The 19,892-nt window shown below is 36.9% G+C and overlaps 1 protein-coding gene across 1 annotated transcript in view; it reads left to right on the plus strand.

Moving 5' to 3' along the window:
• Window positions 1–19,892, plus strand: part of PIK3R1 (phosphoinositide-3-kinase regulatory subunit 1) — a 58,802-nt gene that overhangs the window by 20,190 nt on the left and 18,720 nt on the right. Inside the window, exons 3-7 of the mRNA XM_082783758.1 lie at window positions 12,662–12,754; window positions 13,479–13,553; window positions 16,436–16,567; window positions 17,459–17,660; window positions 17,785–17,864. Coding sequence (XP_082639884.1) covers window positions 12,662–12,754; window positions 13,479–13,553; window positions 16,436–16,567; window positions 17,459–17,660; window positions 17,785–17,864 — 582 coding nt within the window. The remainder of the gene's footprint in view (window positions 1–12,661; window positions 12,755–13,478; window positions 13,554–16,435; window positions 16,568–17,458; window positions 17,661–17,784; window positions 17,865–19,892) is intronic.

Below are 19,892 nucleotides of genomic sequence, written 5' to 3' on the forward strand. Positions count from 1 at the left end.
GCCTGATCTACTCCTCCTTCATCCTCGCTCCTTCCCATGATACTACTTATTTTCAAAAGAGACACATTTCTTTGATTTAGACCTTAAGAAATGCTTTAATGCTGTGGGCTTTCATGGAGGTTGCACAAGGTTTTATCAGAGTTCAATGTGTAGCTCATTCTAAGGGTTTTCTTAAAGACAGGCTTTGCCTAATTATTTATTTATTTATTTATTTATTTATTTATTTTTCTCCAAAGGAAAACTACCAATGCAATCTGAAATCCTTTTCCATGCCTTCTTACCCTTGACTTCAATCTTTGCAGATAATGTAAAATGTAATGTAAAATAGCACGGACAGTTTTTCATGCTAGCTTTTCATTTACACTATCTTTGTTGTTCTTATCAATTTTTTAACACTTCCCATAAATAAATTTTACACTGTATGAATTTCTGCAACATCATGTGCTAGACAGTACACAAATAAAGTTCTTTGTCCTGTTGCAGTTAACCAGCCAGTTGAGACCCTGACTGCTTTGTAAAGATCCGTGAAATTACTTCACAGCTTTAACTGCTAAGATCTAAATTAAAGTTAGTGCAGTGGGAACAAACAGTGATTTATGAAAAAGAGGTCTTTAAGTTCATTCAGTAAGTGCTTGTACTTCATATTCCATGACATCCATTTTGTATAGCATCTCAACTGTGTAACATATAGTGGGGATGAGAAATCAACATTAACATTGCTATGGAGAGAAACCTAGACAGGTGTATGATATGGGTCAGAGAATCTATTATTATAAAGCCTGAGAATTTTCTTCTTCATCTGAAATTAAAGACAAATGTGGCATTAACTCTCTGTAGATACAGTTCAGGAATAAAGTTGTTGTTTCTGTATCTGTGTCAGATCAGCAAATAGTTTAATGTCTGTAAGGATTAACCCAGTTTTACTTTCTTAAAAGATTGCCTTTCAGATAGAGCCCTAAACTTTTTTTTTTTTTTTTTTTTTTTTTTTTTAAGGAGGGAAAAGACTTGATTTGAAATATGTTCATTTCCAGAATAAAAAAAAAAAAAAAGCTTTTGATGCTGGATTACTTTTACCATTGTTTGCTTTTTCTTCTGTGTGACTGCTGTACACTCATTATTTTTAACTTTCTGTGTACTTATGTTTCCCATAATTCCCAAGATGAAGGAACTGTTTTGGCTTTTATCTGTCAGCAGTTTCTGCCAGTACTTTTATGTAAATCTTCCAGATCTAAACAACTTGACTTCTCAAACACAGTAATACACATTATCTTTTTCTTTCAGTAATGAAGAGCTTATTCTTTTCCTCTACATTGCTTGCCTATAGATAGAGAGTGATTTATTGTGTCCTCCTACCTTAGTTTCTTCACAGAAAAAAAAGGTGGCAAAATATTCTTTCAGAGCAAAATAAAATGCTGTCCTGAAGTTTAATGTATTCTGATTACTGAATAGAAAGAGTATTTTAAAATATGCTTCTCAGGTAGAGTCATTACCACAAACCAGTGATAGCCTTGCATAAATAAATAAATAAATAAATCATGGTAGTAAAACCAAAAAATATGAAAGAAACAGCAGTAAGGAACAAGGATCCGTTACAGGTGAGACAGATCATTCTGGAGAGAGTTCCAGTTCCCCTAGTATCTCATACTGAATGTCCATCCAGCAGTCTTGCTCCTGTTATAAAGAGGAGATGCTGCTGGAGCACCACTACTAACCATCATGATTATGTGGGAAGAGAATTTAGTAGGTAACTGCCCAGCCATTTTGAAGGAAACATATCTGCTTTTTTAGGTGAAAAGGGCCAAATGTCTGAGAAGACCAGCATGGGAATTTGGCATTATCTGTAAAGCTTTTTGTCGTGGAGGTCACTGAAGTCATCTTACCATCACACTCTCCACAGCCTTGCCCAGAAAAGGTAGAAGATGGTGGTGGCTGGCCAGAACCAATATTTTCAAGTGCTTCTGGACATGGCCCTCAGCATTCCTTCCCTTAAAAGATAGGCAGCTGTCTCTCTCTTGTGAATGACAAAAGTTTCCAGGAACCGAGTATGTATTTCCTTCCTCACTTGCTCTGAAGAGTTAGAAAACAAGTTGTGGAACAAAGTACTCTTTCATGGAAAGCTGAGTTGGACATGAAATAATAGAGGACTTGCATTTGATGGGGGAAGTAAATGGGAGAATATGAGCCTACTAGAAGACCAAGTGTTCTTTCACAATCTGGATAATACTCAAGGTAATAAGTACCTCAGCTATTCAGCTGGGTTCTATCCCTTGCACACTAAACATTGTGTGCTGAAATAAGCAAAGTAATTTCATGGGAAAAAGGTTAACATAATGTCAAAAGAAGAACTGAAATGGCACATACTACCTTACGTCATAGCTGTCCTATGTTTTTAGTGCTTGATGTTGTGATCTCAGTACTTTTTAAATTTAGCTATCTTTCTGTCTGTGAAGTATAACAGGCAGCAGATGGAACTTTTTTGTAGAGCAAAATACTGTGTAAATGTATTAACTTACATATACCCTATTTAAAATACACTTTTGCAAGGATTTCACTGTTTATTAAAAAAAAAAAAAAAAAAAAAAAAGGGACCAAAATGCAGAAGTTAGTAGAACTCCAGGGCTTTATTATCTTTGGGAAAGAGGAGGTAGAGTTTGCAGGAAGGTTAGTAGAGCAACTGGTATGAATTCTAAGAGATTGCTTAGCTAATCATAAGGGAGGCTTTGTTTGAACAGAACTATCACAGGTTTGTTCCGATTCTGATAAGGACTTCTAGGTCTTACTGCTGCAATTTGGATGTTTAATGACAATAATAACCCTGCAAGTTGCACAGGGAACCAGTTAAGTAGGTCACGAGATGCAGATGTTGGTGGAACACACTTCATCCTCACACCCATGCTTAGACACAGTATGCTTGCATATTCAGTGTCATAGCTTTTCCTTCATGGTGTTGTGTTAGGTTTCAAACAAAAGCACTGACAGAAGCTGGAATGCACAGTTTTTCATTGGCAGTGAGTATCTCTGAGGAGAATTGGGCAGAATTGCTGGTTTTATATATACATATATATATATATATGTTTTGTTTTGTTTTGTTTTGTTTTGTTTTTTTCCAGAGCTCAGCTCTGTTCTAGCCATGGAACTGCCATCCTGAAGGAGGAGGAAATGTACAGGATCCTCTCTTGTTGAAAAAGGCAGTGTTTTGTACTTCGCTGGTCCTCCCTGTACCTTGCTCTCATTACTGTCACCTCTGTGATCTTAAACCTTGCTTATCGGGGTGTGGTAACTGGGTACTCACACCATATTTTAACTCTAATCTGCCAGTATCTCTCCAACTGCAAACTACCAGTGGGGAACCTGCAGGCATCAACAGGACATGAAGAGTAGGTGTTTACTCCTTAAAATGTTTTCTTTTGCTGTGTTCAGAATAACACTCAGAGGACTGCTGGCTTGCTCGGTTTAGAAGTATTAGAAAGCTCCTTCACTTATACAGCTGATAGTTAGGGGCTGTGAGAACCCTGCTACCTGCTGTGCTCCTGTGAGTCACAGGGTAATCTGAGAGAAATAAGGGTAAGATGGAAATAGTCATCAGCCTGCAAGCCCTGGGAGAGGTGTGGGAAGCCTTTAGCCATGTTTTGTGCTCTGTAGGGATGGAAGGAGGTGAGATGCACCTCTCCCAAACTGGCAGTGAGGGACCCCACTCCTTGCCCACGTGGTGCATACCTCCAGCGGTGCTTGGCGTGGGCTTTTCAGCTCACTGTGTGCCTTCCTCTACTTGGAAGCAGAAAGACATCTTATTTTACGGCATTCTTGGTTATTTCTTATTTTACTGTTTCTGCTTGCCTGGCAACACTTTGAAAGACAGTTGAATAAACAAGTACTTTTCCCATTTCCTTCAGTTTGTAAGGAGTTTTCTTTTGCAAAGCAGTTCAAGCATTGTATATGACATTACAGTGCAGTGAACTGCAGGACAGAATATGTTCTACGTACTATTTTTTTCTTAAGCTGTGTAGTTTTTCCCTAGAACAGGGCTTCCTGTTTTTCTAATTTTGCTAATACTAAATGGAAATAGTTGCAGCCATTTCAAATGCTCAGTTATAGTTTAAAAAGGAGTACTACAAAAATTCACCCATAGAGGGAAGCAAAATACTGTTTTTACAGGTCCTAACTACGGTCTGCTTTTTAAAAATTATCTGTGCTTCAGTTGAAGCCAACAAAGAACATCTGTTGTCTTATTTATAGCTCCTATTTCTAAGAAGTATATTCTGCTGCAGATGAGAAAAGTGCCTGACAGCTCATAATTCATAAAGTTACTGAGGTTTAATCTGATGGAATATTATGTACAGAATTCCTGCCCAGTACAGACAGTATCACTTCCCTTTCAACAGATCATACAAGTAGGGCTTTATGAAACATTAAATTAATAGGTGTGAAACATGATTAGCAGTCACTATTAGAAGTATTAAACTATTATGAAGGAATATAGTATTCTACACTGCTATTACTTGGTGGCTTTATATTTTCTGCACATTTGTGCAGCTGAGTTTTCCTCAAGTCAGACACAGCCTGTCCTTTCTTTCTTTTTGTCTGAACTTTCATTCTGTTTTGTCTTAGATGTGTTTTTTTTTTTTTAATGATTAACGCAACAGCTCTCTGACAAGTATTGATTTTCTTGTGTCAGAGAAGGGTAAGGAGACCCCAGATTTCTTTCTAGAGAATTGGTAAATTATAAAACATGGCTTCCTATGTCAAATCAAAGTTTTATTCTGTCTAGTTCTGCCATCTACTGTTTATAGATGAGTTTCTTGTACTAATCTGTATGTGCCCTGGGTTGTTTCTTTTCCCAACAGTTGCCCCTTATTCTCTTTAGTGCAGCTGCTGTGACATTATAAAAGGGGATGAAGGAGGAGTTTGTTCTCCCAGCTCCCCAAACTTCCTGCGTAATCACCATGCACATGATTTTTTATCAATCAGATCATTGCTTGCATATATGTGCTGATAACCCTGGAAAGTATCTAAGCAAAGTATGTGACTTGTCTCAGTTACAGCATTGATTTATACAGGTAACTATGTCTTTTTCCATATATTATGTGTAGCCAGGAAAAAATGAAGTAACACTCAGTTTTTATTCTAACCCTTGTAGATTCAGTGGGTTGGACTATAAATGCCCCTGTCATGCTATACATATAATTGTTTTCCTGAAGAAGTGACTGGATGGCCTTATTCTGTTAAGTACCATATATTACAACTTACACATTTTTTCTACAAGTATCAGTCTGAAATGCCCTGAATTTTCAAGCTTATAAGGGGTGTTTGTTGGTACATACCTCACACTAGGTTTCTGTAAATTCTGGCTTTGTGATTGATCAGTGTGTAGGGATGGATTGAAGTTCAGAAGGTCACGTTGGTAAGAATTACAGCAGTTATCTTCTGGAATAAACCCCTTCAAAAAATTCTTGTCCCCCTACGTGTCTGATGTAGGATCACAGAAGAAATACAAATGCTTTAAAAAGTGACTGAAGTCCAAAAGAATATTAAGAGAGTATTGTTTATCCATGAGTTAATTGTTACCATTGAGATGCCCTAGAAAAGGCATTCTGCTTTATTTGACTGTTTATCCATTGTAGATGAAGGAAAAAGAGGACTGACCACTGATATGGTAAACTGTTTTTCCTGTACAGCTCTTTATTTTCACTGAGGCTAATATCTTCAACATACCATTAGCAGACAACATCTGAATTAAGTTGTCACTGTCTTCTAGCATGTAGTCAACACCTGCTGACAAATGGAAGAAGTAAACTGGGCTGGCTGCATATTATAGAAGAATTTTCTGATGGGGCTTTAGAATCAGCAGTATTTCCATCAAGCTTCCCAGTTGTAATTCAGTCACGTAAGGTCACCAGCAGGCACTATTTCTTCATTTCTTTTCAGAGCTTTGAGATCATTCATACGGTAATAAATCTTGACTTGCAGACATTTTTCAGCCTACATTAAGATGGGCTTCTTGTGAGCCTGAAGGCTGATAGCGTTAGTGGGACAGACCTTTTCTTTTTCTAGTACTCAGATAATCTTCATCTCTCTTCATTTCTCTTGGATGTAGTCTCCTCTATCAGCCATGGCTTCTGTGGTATTCTGAGTTCACAGAGTCTGCCTGATTGACGACATCTGATAAAAATAAAAGGCAAGTAATAGTAGACAGACTTACTAAGCCACTCATAATGATGTGTCAAATTCACTGAAGTTTAAAACTCTCATATTTTCCCATTAATATTTTTGAAATAGTTCTAATTAAATGAGTACTGGAAAAGGTGGTTGAGCACTCCTGCCATTTTCAATGGTGTTTTCAGCCCCTAGGAGAATTTAATTGCAGTCAAACCTGAATCATCCTAGGTCAGAAGGGGCACAAGGAGAGGTCTTTTATTCTTCCAACAGTTGCAGCTGAATTTACTGTCTATTGTAGTGCTTGATTTATCTATGACACACAATGACATAAACTTCTTTGTCTTCACTCTCACCTTCTTGTCTTTCATCGCTGTCCAGTCAAAACCTTTTTCTAATAACAGGTGGGCAGTTCTAAATACTGTATTTGTTTGTTCTTTTGGTAAATGTCATTAAGCTCTCTAAAATTACAGGTGCTGAGGCAAGGTTACTGTCCTCAGAGTGAATTTCTCTGTGGTATTTATTTGTAATGCCAGACTAGTCTTTTTCTGTCTTGCTTGAACTTAAAGCACAGATCCCTCATACTTGTTCTACCAAATGTTTCTACAGAAACTGTTGCTTCCTAAGACTGTAACAAAACGTACAAGGGGCCATGAAATGCCCCCACACTAAAAGTTATGGCTTTTGTGTCAGTCAGGCTGATTTCGTTCCCTGATGGGCTGTGAGGTTCACATAGCCTTGCGTCCCCTGCTGATGGAGGTGGGTGCTGAGGGGCAGAGAAGGCCAAGTGAGGCTCTGTCTGGAGCAACCACTACCAAGGTCTCTGAGAAGCACCAGGCCACCTGACCAGCCTTGCAGAGGCACTCCTGGTGCTTCCCAGTGTTACAGGACCTGCACTCTGGTTTCCACAGACGGGGCTTTTCATGAGAGCCCTTAATACACTGCTGTCTCTCCACCCTGGGGACTGCTAGCAGGAAGGACACACAGTACACCAAGTACACCAGGCTGCCTTAATACATGCCACTGCCTGAACAGCTCTGCAGCAATGCCAGGCTGCCAGGATCCTCACTGAAATTCAGATTCTCTTTCAGGGAAAATATCTGATAATGGTGAAGTACTTTTCCCATGCACAGTACTTAGTGCTGGTTAAAGCATTCATGTTTGGACATACTGAATGACTTTCAAACATGGATATGTGAAAATCTTGTGACTGCATACTTCACTATGTAGGTGGATACACATATAAAGAATGTATCTGCACACACATAAGCCAGTTATGATCATCTTAAGACCTGTGCTGTCAAATACTATGCTTTTATGTACAGTCATGTTGTCATCAAATGCAGTATGTATAAACAACTTTAAATGCCATTTCTGAAAAAAAAAAAAAAAAAAAGAAAAAAAAGAAAGTGCATGGAGTAATCTTGATTCAAAGCTAAATTAAAGTAATGTTAGTATATAGTTCCTGTAAAATATCCAGAAATTGAACTTCCTTCCATGGTTTGTGTTGTTACATTTTAATGTAACTTTTTTTTTAATGTAACTTTTTTATTTTTTTTTTTTAATGTATTCATTTTCATTCTTCTTCCAACAGTACCGAAAGATTTGGCTCAGAAACTTCTGAAGCCAAATTCCAGCTTTAAATTTCCACTTGTCGTTGCCAGGTACTAACTCTAAAATATCTCTTTTTACTGAGAAGCCTTCCAAAAGGTGCAGGTGCGGGCTGGTTTCATCTTGCACTTTGTAGCTGTGTTGGCAACCCTTGAACGTAAGGTATGCTCTCATCTCCCACACGTTGCGGTTGCCTTAGTGCTGTTCAGGCCTGTCTGTATCAGGGAGAGTGAAGAGTTCACAGATTGGAGAGAACCCTGACTTGTGGTTCCTCTCATTGGTTCTCACTGTGGCAAGGTAAAAATAGAGCTAGTGGAAAATCCAGCTTTTATCATGTGTCATCAGAAGCTTCCTTACTATCTGGAGACCTACTACCAGGCTTGTGACTAGAAAGAAGACACGAAAACTGTATGACAGCTTTTCAGAATCTTATTATTTTGGAGACAGTGGGATTTCCAAAAAAATAAAGCACAGGATTTTGGGGAAAAAAATGATTGCTCTAAGCGAAAAACTGATACTGGATTGTAGTAAAGGGATCTACAAAGTTGCTCAGATTCTTAAGACTGGATTTGGTTCTCCAAACCTCTGTGCTGTGCTACAGCATGCTTCAAAGCAAAAGATACTTTTGAAATCAGGTACTAAATGAAGATTGCATGTCAGAATTTATTATCTTCCTCTTTTACTAAACGTGACCTATCTGGAAAGTTTTCCTTTTCCTCTGGAAATATCTGAATATGCATGCTATATTTTCTTCTAGAACATCTAACCTTGAATTAGGACTTCTTTAAGGATGCCTTGTGTTTTGGCTACAGTATTCAAATTGTTTTTCCAAAACTAGCTGTGGTTTTCTTCAGGTTAGCCTCTGCCATTTCTTATAATCATTTTGAAAATGAAGGGCACTTCCCAAATTTGGCTGTCCTTTGTGTAGATGTTGCAAACTGGCTTCAGTTCTGCAAATACTGCCGAGTCTTCTTTTTTTCTAACAGATGTGTGTTTTGCGAGATCTTCGGCTTAAAATGGACATAATTTTCTATTTTGTGCAAAATTTTGGGAATTTAAAGTACAAGACAATATGATGCTATAATGTGGGAAATATGATGCTATAATATGGGAAATGACAGCAATGAGTAGGAAATACTAGAATATGTGGAGGGTTAAGTAATATTCATTTGTTAATATCTCCTCCATGCTTATAAAGTGAGGGTTTATTCAATGTTGTTGAGCACTATAACTGTATTGTTTAGATGTATTGTTCTGTCATTACTGTGCTGAAAGTAACTTTTTTCTCATGTTCATGTGTGTCTTTTTGCTATTGAGCTTGTACTCACTAATGTATTCGTAGCATTAACAGAGAGGTGATTATCCTGGATTTTTAGTCAAATTCATAAGTATTCTGTAGCTTATGTATTTATGGAGTAGATTTTCATTATTTTAAAGGCTCTCTTCATATTTAAAAGTTCAGCAATGTCTCTAATGGATAAAAAATTCTGCTTTTGGAGAATTGGCATGGAATATAGGGAAGAAGAGAAGAGATCAGAAATCCTGGTTTCTATTTTTATATTTTATTACTATTTTTGATATTTTTCCAGTGTAGGAAATATTTTATTTTAACCAATGCAATGTTTGCTCTATGTACACATGTTCTGTAGACTTATTGTAGATTTTACATAATGGTAAAGGTAAGTGCTTCCAAAAGCTTTTCATTATCATCATCTAAGAATATTATTGATCTAAGGATACTGTGAAACAAAGAGATTCAGTAACAGATTAGGAAAGAAATTTAGTTTATAAGCTAAGACCCTCTTTAAAGTGTAGATGAAAAGCGCGGAGATGCAGAGGCATTCCCTGTTCAAGTAATCTGGTTAAGGTATACATCCACCCTATTCTTTATGTCCCTTGGGGACAAACTGTGTTCCATAGTCTTTCTTCACTGCAGTGTCTTCCTATGAACTGAAATCTTCCCTTGACATTAGATTTTCCCTTTTTGTTTGCTTGGATTTTACTTCAATGTTTGAGCTTTGTTTATCAATCCTAATTCATCTGTCCTGTACAAAAATCTAAATCTACTGAGAAATAGAATTATTTTTCTAAATACGCCTTGTTTATAGCCATTTGCAGTATATCCCTTGCGATCATTTCAAGGCACATTTTGGTTAGTGTGAGAAAGCATAGTCATCTCTGCTGCCTGAAACAAGGGATAACAGCTGAATAGTGTCTGTCAGACTGACTTCCTTCTGTCTCTTTCTCCCTATTCATCTCTCCTTTTCTTGCTCAATTTCAGTTTAGACAGAACTGCTGCCTCCAGCTGGAGTTATGAGATATTATCTTTGTTCAGAGATGATGCAATTACTCTGATGTTACTTAAGAAGGAGTGAGGTAACTGGCTATCTAAGGGAGCAAAAAATTATTTTTGTAATTAAAACTATGCAAACTCTGTTCTTAAAACCTACCTCTGTTTTGCTACCATGTTAAGGATGCATTTTATGCCCTTAGCTTTCTGTGACACTATTAGTATGTCATACTTGGAGTGTTTTTGTAGAACACCCATTGATACATTTCTGATCTAGTAATTCGTTTATTCTTTCAGTAGATTTGCCTTTACTATAAGATGGACTCGTAGTTTAGGATTGAAAAGAATTATTTGATATCAGTTTTACAAATCAGATGGCCTTTATTTCAGCATGACTCAGCAGAGGCTGCTTGGACTGTGAAGTCTTGCATTTGAACCCAACTTGGGTTTGATAAAGCAGACATGATGTTAAGATAAAGGATGTGTTCGAAAAGGCACCTGGAAGTGGTTTAACAATGTGAAGAGATGAAGATATCTGTGCCTCCATGAGTAGTTTGTTCTACATTAATAACTACACCTGGAGATATGCTGGTTGGCTTCACCTATAGAGCCAACTATTCACTTTGTATGTAGGCTTTAATTGCAGGGTTGTTCTAAGTCTGCTATCTGACAAAACGTTAGAGTTTGTCAACTCATTTGCTTTTTTTTTTCTATGATGCCATCAAGGAAGGAAGTAATGTGTGTGTTTTTTAATAAAACCTATCCTCTAAAAGGTATGCAGACAGTCCTTATTTACAGTGCAGCCTTTTATTGTTTTATCATTATAATCTCATATCAAGTGTTCCTCTATTTTGCCCAAGATTTGCCCAATTTAATTAGTGTGTAGTCATCAGGGTCATCTTGTCTTTTCAGGGTACGGGTAGAGCATTAGAACTCCTTTGATCCCCAGGAGTTGTTTTGATGTTCCAGGAGTCATGAAAAAGTAACATCAGGCCAGAAATCTGCTGAGGCAACTCTTTGGGACTCCTGAATGCTCATTTTCTGGGCATCCTAAATTAAGCTGTTTAAACTAGAAGATATTTTTCTAATGTCCTTTTCAGTTATGAATGGACTGGAAAGTATTTCATCATTTTCATACAATAATTCTGATTCCTTTTGTAAGTAGCATGTCTCAGTGTACCAGTACGATCTACTTCTACTCCTAGTTTGTAAATATTATGTAAATTGTCTTTCATTCTTCTATTTTCTTCACTTCCAGATTTCTTCTGTAACTTACTTCCTGTCTTTTGCACTTCTAAATTGTTTGCATTTTTAAAAAGATATGTCATTGATGCTTCCAAACTAGGGTAAGGTCTCAGCCAGAATTGCCTGCTCTCTCAGTTGTGGTGTATTTAATTTTTTGCTTATCTAAAATATTTTCAATAAAAACTCGGTATTCATATTCTCCTATTGTTTCTTCTTCTTCTTCTTTTTTTTTTTTCCTTCTCTTATTTAATTATTATAACAATTCAGTTCAGTTTCAGGCTTCTAGAAATATGGTGTGTTAATGTGCATGCACACGTAGGTGTATGTGTGTTTAAGTATTGTTCTCAATCAGTCCATGATGAATTTAATTGTCCAGAGATCACCATCACTTAGGCAACTGGCAACTTTTACTTCAACTATTAAGCTTTGTTTATTAATCATCAAAGAATGCCAGATGTTTCTGGCAGCTGTTTAATAATATCTTTATGTAAATGTTTTTGCTTTCCCGGAATTCACCAGGACCTGTCTAAAACATTGAAAATATTCTTTTGGTTAAAATTATGCATTTAGAGATAGATCATCCCTTACATCATAGCACCAGAACATTAATTTGTATGTTGTCTTAGTGAAGAAATCACGTTGCATGAAAACTGACTCTGTACAGAATTAGTATGCAGGTTTATTTGAATTGACAAAATGTTTCTTTCTGATTAGACTGCTACTTATTCTTAACTGGTTATTGTAGAAAAGAAAATTCCTGCTTCAGTAAAACTATGCTGTTAATACAATTAAGCTTGAAAAATGAAATATATATATATATATATACATACATAATATATACATACACATATCACTTAGCTTTTATACGAATATGAACTTTTGTTTCTCCTGCTATTTCATGCTTTTGCATGTTTACCTAGTGGATCAGCAGCTCCCAAATGGTGATGTGTTTAGCTCCCTCATCTGGTGCACAGTGGATGTAAATGCTTCAGGAACAAATTTTTTCTTTTTTTTCCCACATTGTATTTCTGTCCTTCCATAAGTGGCAAGCTTTTATTATATTTTCTTTTCTTGTGTAATACGGAAGGTGAATCTAGCACTGATTGAAATCTCTGAAAGAAAATGCTGTAAAAATACAGTCGTCATCATTTTTACAGCTTTCTGGTAAATTGTGGAGTGTTCTCATTTAGGCCTGACAAGTGGGATGTTTGCACAGTCTTTTACAGCTGATAAGACGAATGTGTTCCATGCTTAAATATTAGCAGGTTTCATTATGCGTCATTATTTTCATAAATAGAAATTGAATTCAGCTGTACCTTGGCTTATTTTTCTTTTTTTTCTTCTTCTTTTTTTCTTTTGCAGCTTTTTCACTTCCAGATCTTACAGAGCAGTTTTCACCTCCTGATGTTGCTCCACCAATCCTCATCAAGATAGTGGAGACAATTGAAAAGAAAGGTAGGCTGAATAGTGATCTACCAATGCTTTTTGTTACTTGTGTAAGCCAGACATATTATGGGGCATATACAGACATTTTCTCTCACCAGTGACGTACCTCTTTATACACTGTGAAGTTTCAGGCTCTACAAATAGTCAACAGCAGCCTAAGACTTGCCTGTTCCATACTGTCTGTCACTGCTAACCACATAGGGTGGCAAAAGTTGAGCATGCTTTTAAGTCTCAGTTAAGTCTTTGACATTAACTTGAAAATGTCAGAACTTTTGTCATGTCCATGTCCTATTCCTGCAGTGGCATAACTTGGGCTTCTTACTTCTATCTACCTAAAAGACCTAGTGTTTCGATGAGTAGATACGTTCATGTGGAGTATAAAAGAAGATCTGGCTCCCATGCTGCTCCTGCAGGCTGTTTTCTTCCCTGGGATATGTGCCTCTGTTTCCTAGTCCTGGCCTTCTGTGGTCATCTTGTGGAGCATTATGCCAAGAATGGGGGGCTGTTGGGATCTCTGAGCTTCAACGTCCAGCTCTGTCTGCAGATCCAGCAGTTAGCATGTGTAAAGAAGTGTTTTAGAGCCTTGAAAAGCAATCACATTCAGTAGGAGGGTGGTGGTGGGAGAATGTTGCTAATTTATACTGTAGGCATTTATTTGAAGAAAACAGAAGTATGTTGTCTCATGGCAACAGTCACTGGAATATTCATGTATCCCATCGATTTTGTTTTGAAGGTCTGGAGTGCTCAACTTTGTATGTAACACAAGGCTCAAGCAGCTCAGCAGAATTAAGACAAATTCTTGAATGTGGTAAGTACAGCTTTCTTCCTTAAAGCACTAGATGGATTTTGTGGTCACACTGATACCATTTTATTTGGTCCCCTACTCAGCTTATGTATGATCTGATTCTGGATAATATAATACTAATCAGGCAAATATCAGTTAAAAAATAAATAAATTAGTAAAGTTTACACTTAATATGAAAAGTACTTATTTGCTTTTGTGGGTTGTCTTTTTTTTATTGTATGGTTCTTTTCTCAATAATAGTGATTTTAATAATTTCTTGACCACTTGCTTATTCAAGGACTAAAAGTCTAGCTGCTCAGAAAAAAAAAAAAAAAAAAAAAAAAGTAGGGGGGGGTGACAGTGAGGGTGGGGAGTTCTTTGTTTGTTTTAAGAGGCAAGGGAAAGATGCACTATTCCTGTAAGGCTACAGGTTAATATTTTGTAAACAAATGGCCAATTGTTTACATGCAGTCCTGTGCATGCTTTTTTTTTTTTTTCGGTGTGGTGAGAGGCAATAGCTGAATGTTGCTTGCCTGGTACAGAGATGATGCTGGAAGGGAAATCGAGAATTGATCTGATGTTGCTGCAGTAGCCTGGGTTCTCAGGCTTTGGACAGTAAAATGCAGTTACACCACTAACATCACATACCCATTCAACTTCTCTGAAATATACTTCCTTCTCTTTGGTATTATTTTTTTTTCATGCCAGAATATACTGGCATGACAAAAGTCAGTTGCACTATGAGAGATGAGGAGCTATTGTAGCAGGAGTGCTTGACCGTGCCTTTGCAAGCTGGGGTGCAACGTGTGTTGTGAGCTTCCTCTTGCGTGAAAGAGCACAGAAATACAAGAGCTAGGAAAGGAAACTGGCTACATGCCGTATTGGCAAACAGTGTAAGCAAGCAACTCATACTGTAAATTAGCTCTCATCAGTTTTAGTAATTACAACTATTAGTAAAATGAACAAGAGATGATACTATGAGTTGACCATTCCTTCACATCAAAAGAGCATCTAGTACTCTACTGATTGTGGAGGGAGAGAAGTACATGCATGAAAGCAGAGACAGGAGATCTGCTTGTGGTGCTAGCTGCCTAAACCTTATTTTTACTATTCTAATTATATTATTTACAGTAACAAAATTGGTACATTTCTTAATTTATTTGGATCCCTTGTTAAGCCTTGAAACTAATGTGCACTTTTATGAAAGGTTTGTCTATCTCCTAAGATCAAAAACTTGTGGTTTACGTGTATTCTTTAAAATGTAATTAGGTTTAGGAAGGGAGATCAGGACTTTACCCTTCAGTAGCAGTCTCTTTCTCTGTTCTCTTTAACATACTATCAGAGTCTTCCAGGACAGAGACAGTGCAGTAGGCGTCCAGATACATGGATACAAGCAGACCCGATCTCCTCTGCCTGCTCTCTTGATCAATCAGTGTGCAAGTCAGCTTTGTTTTCTGAACCATGAACAGCATTAATGTGCTGTTCTGCTTATGGTTAAAATGCTCTGCATATTAATTTGGATAACTGCCTGGTAGCTTCAACACAGTGCTACTTAGCTCTAAAATCAAAACTGATTTGCATCTGGCCAGCTCAGCAGACAGAATAGTTAAGATCTGTTTATGACTTCACACCCAAAGAGTTGCAGAGTACCACAAGTTTATTTTTACTCGTGTATTCATTATAATAATTTGGGATGTACTTGAGAGAATGGGTCAACACTGAGAGAATCAGGACTTAACTTGAATTATGAAATAAACATCCTGTGAGCAACAGACCTATTGAAAACTGTTTTGTAGAAATTTGTGGTTGCATTCTCTGATGCTTCATTGCATTTGTGGAATTCATAGCCACGTTACAAGTTTTTCCATCGTAATTTTCTCAAGTGGATTCTTTGGTGTCTGACAAAGATTGAGCTCCTACTGCAAGCTTTCCTTTGGGGAAAAAAAAGAAGGGGAAGGAGGACCACTAAGTGTTTCACTACTCTCTCGGATGCCTTATTTTACAGTATGTGTAGACACACTTTGTAACTGTGTCCTCTACCTTCCTGCTGAGTTTGGTTTAATCTGGCCAAATAGGCTCAAGAGTTATTTTACAAGGGATTTGGCTACTCTGGAAAGTCAGTCAGCACTGGTATATTTAAATTCTTGTACCAAACATGCAAACATTTGGGACTTTACTGCAGCAGATTTTCATGTTTTAGGAGGAAAGCCAATCTTGCTCACACTAAGCATTTCTGTGTTTTCCTATTTTTATTTTTGCTGTTGATATTCCTTGCTTCAGTGCTAAGAATTAGTGGCACTCTCAGACCTCAGTTCAAGTCATAACTATGCTGGAAGGATACCAGGTTTTACAAGATAAATCCCAACTGATGGTGCACCAAGCACCAAGTTTTGCACGTGTCTATTTGTTTCCACTTACTCACATAAATATTTACAGACATGGGGCCCCAAGTTGTTAATCAAGCTTCCAGTCATAATAGAAGGAGCTGCCAGCAGAGAACCTGCATTTGAGCAAAGCCTTGATTAATACTTACTTCTTACACAAAATATTTACAGGTAAAACAGAGACCTGTTAAAAATATTCTGATGTTCCACAACATTGCCAACATCCAGCAAGTCACTACCATTATTATGAGGTCAGTCCTGCACTGTACATGACAGAAGGCTACACAAGCTGTGATAGTCATTTGGTTCATCGGATGCCAAAGGCCTGGACATAGTGTTGAGCACTGTATATTCCTCATGTCAAAGATGCATATTGGTGTCTTCCATTATGTCTTTTGAATTGTTCTCCATAAACCAGATATTAATTAGCAGTTTTGGCTTGGTATAAAGAGTTCATATCACAAACCTGTACATTTCTTCCAATTTCTAATGTCTAAAAAGTATGTTGCTCTTTCCCTTTAGATGCCTCTTCATTGGATTTAGAGTCTTTTGATGTACACACTTTATCAGACGCTCTCAAGAGATATCTCCTGGACCTGCCAAATCCCATCGTTCCAGCAGCTGTTTACAGTGACATGATTTCTGTAGCTCAAGGTATGAACACTGAATTATTTCAAATGTCAAACAAAGGAGCTTTTGTTAGGATTGTGAGCACCCAGTGATCCAGCTGTCCCCCACAGAACACGGAAGATTCTGAACAACCTGGCAGCATCTCAAAAAAAAAAAAAAGATACCTTCATTGCTTTTGGTGGAAGCTGTTTCAGTTCAGATCTAGACATGCATTATTTACTTACCCGTTTAAGTTAACATAATGCAAAATATAGGGATAGCCCAGTTCTCTGCATTTTAGGAGGTAGAATGACTATAGAAAAGCTGTGGGGGAAAAATCAAGGACTTATCTGTGTGCAGAAAGCTAATTTTTAACTTTTTATCAGTGCTGACAAAGTAAATGTATTAGAGGTCATGGTGTTCTGCAGTATGTTGGGAGTTAACAGATTATGAAGTGACAAATGCAGGCATGTAAGAGTCATCATCCATAGTGGTCGTTTCAAACAATCACAACTTACAGGCTTTCAGCTCGTGGGCCTGGTATTCTGTTATATGTCCCAGGACAGGATATTGCTACTGGTAACCTTCAAAGTTAGAACAGCACCTGTGAGACTTATCTTGTGCATCTCAGAATTACCCAATCATGTGTGACGCTAAACACAAGACAGACTTCTACCAGTACACTCTGAACACATTGTGGTTTTTACCAAAATGCATATCTGTTTCCATTTGACTTTTAAATACTTGTTCTTTACTTTTCCCTGAGCATTTCACTTTTTTCAAAAGAAGAAACAAGTCTTGCAGCACTCACAAAGGACATAATTTTTATTATTTTTCTGTAAGATTGATGCTTGCAAAAGAGTCATATATAGTTACATTTTACTTGTTAAATTTTCTTGTTCTGATATCAAGAGCTTTTTGTCTGTTTGCTTGCAGAAGTCCAGAGCTCAGAGGAATATGCTCAGTTGCTGAAGAAACTCATCAGATCTCCAAATATACCTCCCCAGTATTGGCTCACACTCCAATATTTGCTCAAACATTTCCTCAGACTTTGTCAAGCCTCCAGCAAAAACCTCCTAAATGCAAGGTCTCTAGCTGAAATTTTCAGCCCTCTGCTTTTCAAATTCCAGATAGCAAGGTACGTTGTTATTTTACATTACGTTATTTTTTACTAGCGTTACTGTATTTTTTCCGATTCTTTTGAATAACACTAAAGTAAACTTCTTTTTCCTGTTTCTTACTGTCTAATCCATCTCTTGCAGCTCTGATAATACTGAACACCACATAAAGATCCTAGAGGTTTTAATCACAAGTGAATGGAATGAGAGACAGCCTGTACCAGGTAAAAATTCCTAATTTTAAAAGTTTTATGGTGTTATTTTCTTTAATATTAAAGTTTATGTTTAGGGACAGTAAGTGTTTACTGTTTTTCAAATCAAGCAATGCAAGAGTAGATAATTACAGAACCAACTTATTTATATTTTCCGTAGTGATGTGCAACATTTGTTTTATAAGAAACTCTTTTTCATTAACATCAGTTTAGTATCCATGTTTTCTACAGCCTCATGGTATTCCTTTCTTTTTCATTAAAAAATAGGAATTTTTTGTAAACCAATAGAATGTGTATCATACAGTGGTAGGGGTGGGAGGTGTATATTCTGAAGATTTTAGTTAACTGCCACTCTACTCCCAGACAAATTTTCTTGAACAGTACCCCAAAGAGATCATCTGAAGAAACTGAAATTTTCCCCTTTATTTACATATATTTATTATTTTAATCCAGAGACTCAAAAGATTTATTAATCAGTATCAATAAACTGTGCAGAAAATATTAAAACCCCATTCAAGAAAATTAGATTGCACTTGTTTTGATTCCATGAGTTAGCATCTAATTTAGTTGACAAACGGTAAAACACACTGCTAACTTATGCAAAAATCCCTGATTTTAAATCAAATATTTGGTAGGAGGAAGGCAGAGTTGCTTACTGTGTGCAAAGGAAATTATTAATGCATGGGGACTTAGTATGTTAGCTTGAGGTAATTCCTTTTACAGCTTATTAACAAAGAATATCTAAGCAAAGGATGGGGCCATAGTGAATAGCACCCTGGGCATGCTATAGCTCTCCCACCTCTATTAACAGTACAAGGTAAAGTTCATGGCAGTAGGATTTGTAGGCCTGCTTATGTTTTGAAGAGCTGGGACACAGCAGCAGAAAGACAGCAACAACAACAAAAAAGCATTATCGCTACTATGTCTGGTAGGTTCATTGTATAAGCCCCTTCCTCAACTAATAAAGGTTAATTTTAAGTGGTTAAAACAAAGACTTCTGTTCCTACTGCTTTGATTGAAAGGTTTTTCCAACCTTCCTAGCTCAGTTAGGAACCTTCCCTTAACAGTTAATGTACATGTCTTTTCAGCTAATTTATAGTTCCTTGGTTTTCTTCATTTTTCTCAAAACAGTTGAGGAGACATTTCTAGAGACACTGTATTTCCCTTCCTAATGTTTCATAACAACCAGCAGAGTCCAAACTTTTAATGACTACTTGTCTTACCTTATTAAGCAGCAAATAACTGCTTATTGTTAAAGAATGAGCATATCTTTGCCATGTGTTATAAGCCTTAAAAAGCAAAATGCATTCTTGAAACCTCTATATTCTACAGAGCTTGATAAAAGCATTTTTTGAAATGATGTGTTTGCAAATACTTTTGGATATGTAAATTTACATGGCTTGAGGCAGTGGTTGGGTGGGGCATTATAAAGTTGGGGTCAGTAGTGAGAGTTTCTTAAGTTGCACTTAAGAGATCACTTAGTTGCATAAAGCTCTGAAACACTTCCTATGAGGAAAATATAAAACTGAAAGGTGTTGATGTTAGAGCTACTAATGAGGACATGAAGTGTAGTCATCCTGAGAGTATCGTTAGAGTACTTGAAGAAATGTGGCTGTATCAATCAGATTTATAGGGTTTGACATTTCATTAACCATTAAAATCATGACACTGCATTAATCATTAAAAACAAATGTTTGTTTTTAATATTTCATCTGAATTAATTAATGTTTTGTAATACAATTGTCTATTTTGAGGGTCCTTCTGGGATTTTTCATATGATCTGTTACAAAAATAGATCTCCTTATGTGTGTGTTTCACAGTCCATCCCCGGCAATGGAATGTTTTTTAGTAGAACATTTGCATATCTATTAATACGCTGAAAAAAAATTACAAATTTTCAAACTTTGTGGTTAACTAGTCTCTGCTCTTAGACCTGTAAAGTGCTCAAATACTTTCCAAAACTTGAATCTTTACAGAATGCTTCATAAGCCTACAGAATTAGGACACAAGACTGCATTCAGCACCTTAATTGTTCAGTGA

The sequence above is a fragment of the Aythya marila genome (assembly GCF_965140915.1).
Source record: "Aythya marila genome assembly, chromosome: Z".
Classification (NCBI taxonomy): Eukaryota; Metazoa; Chordata; class Aves; order Anseriformes; family Anatidae; genus Aythya; species Aythya marila.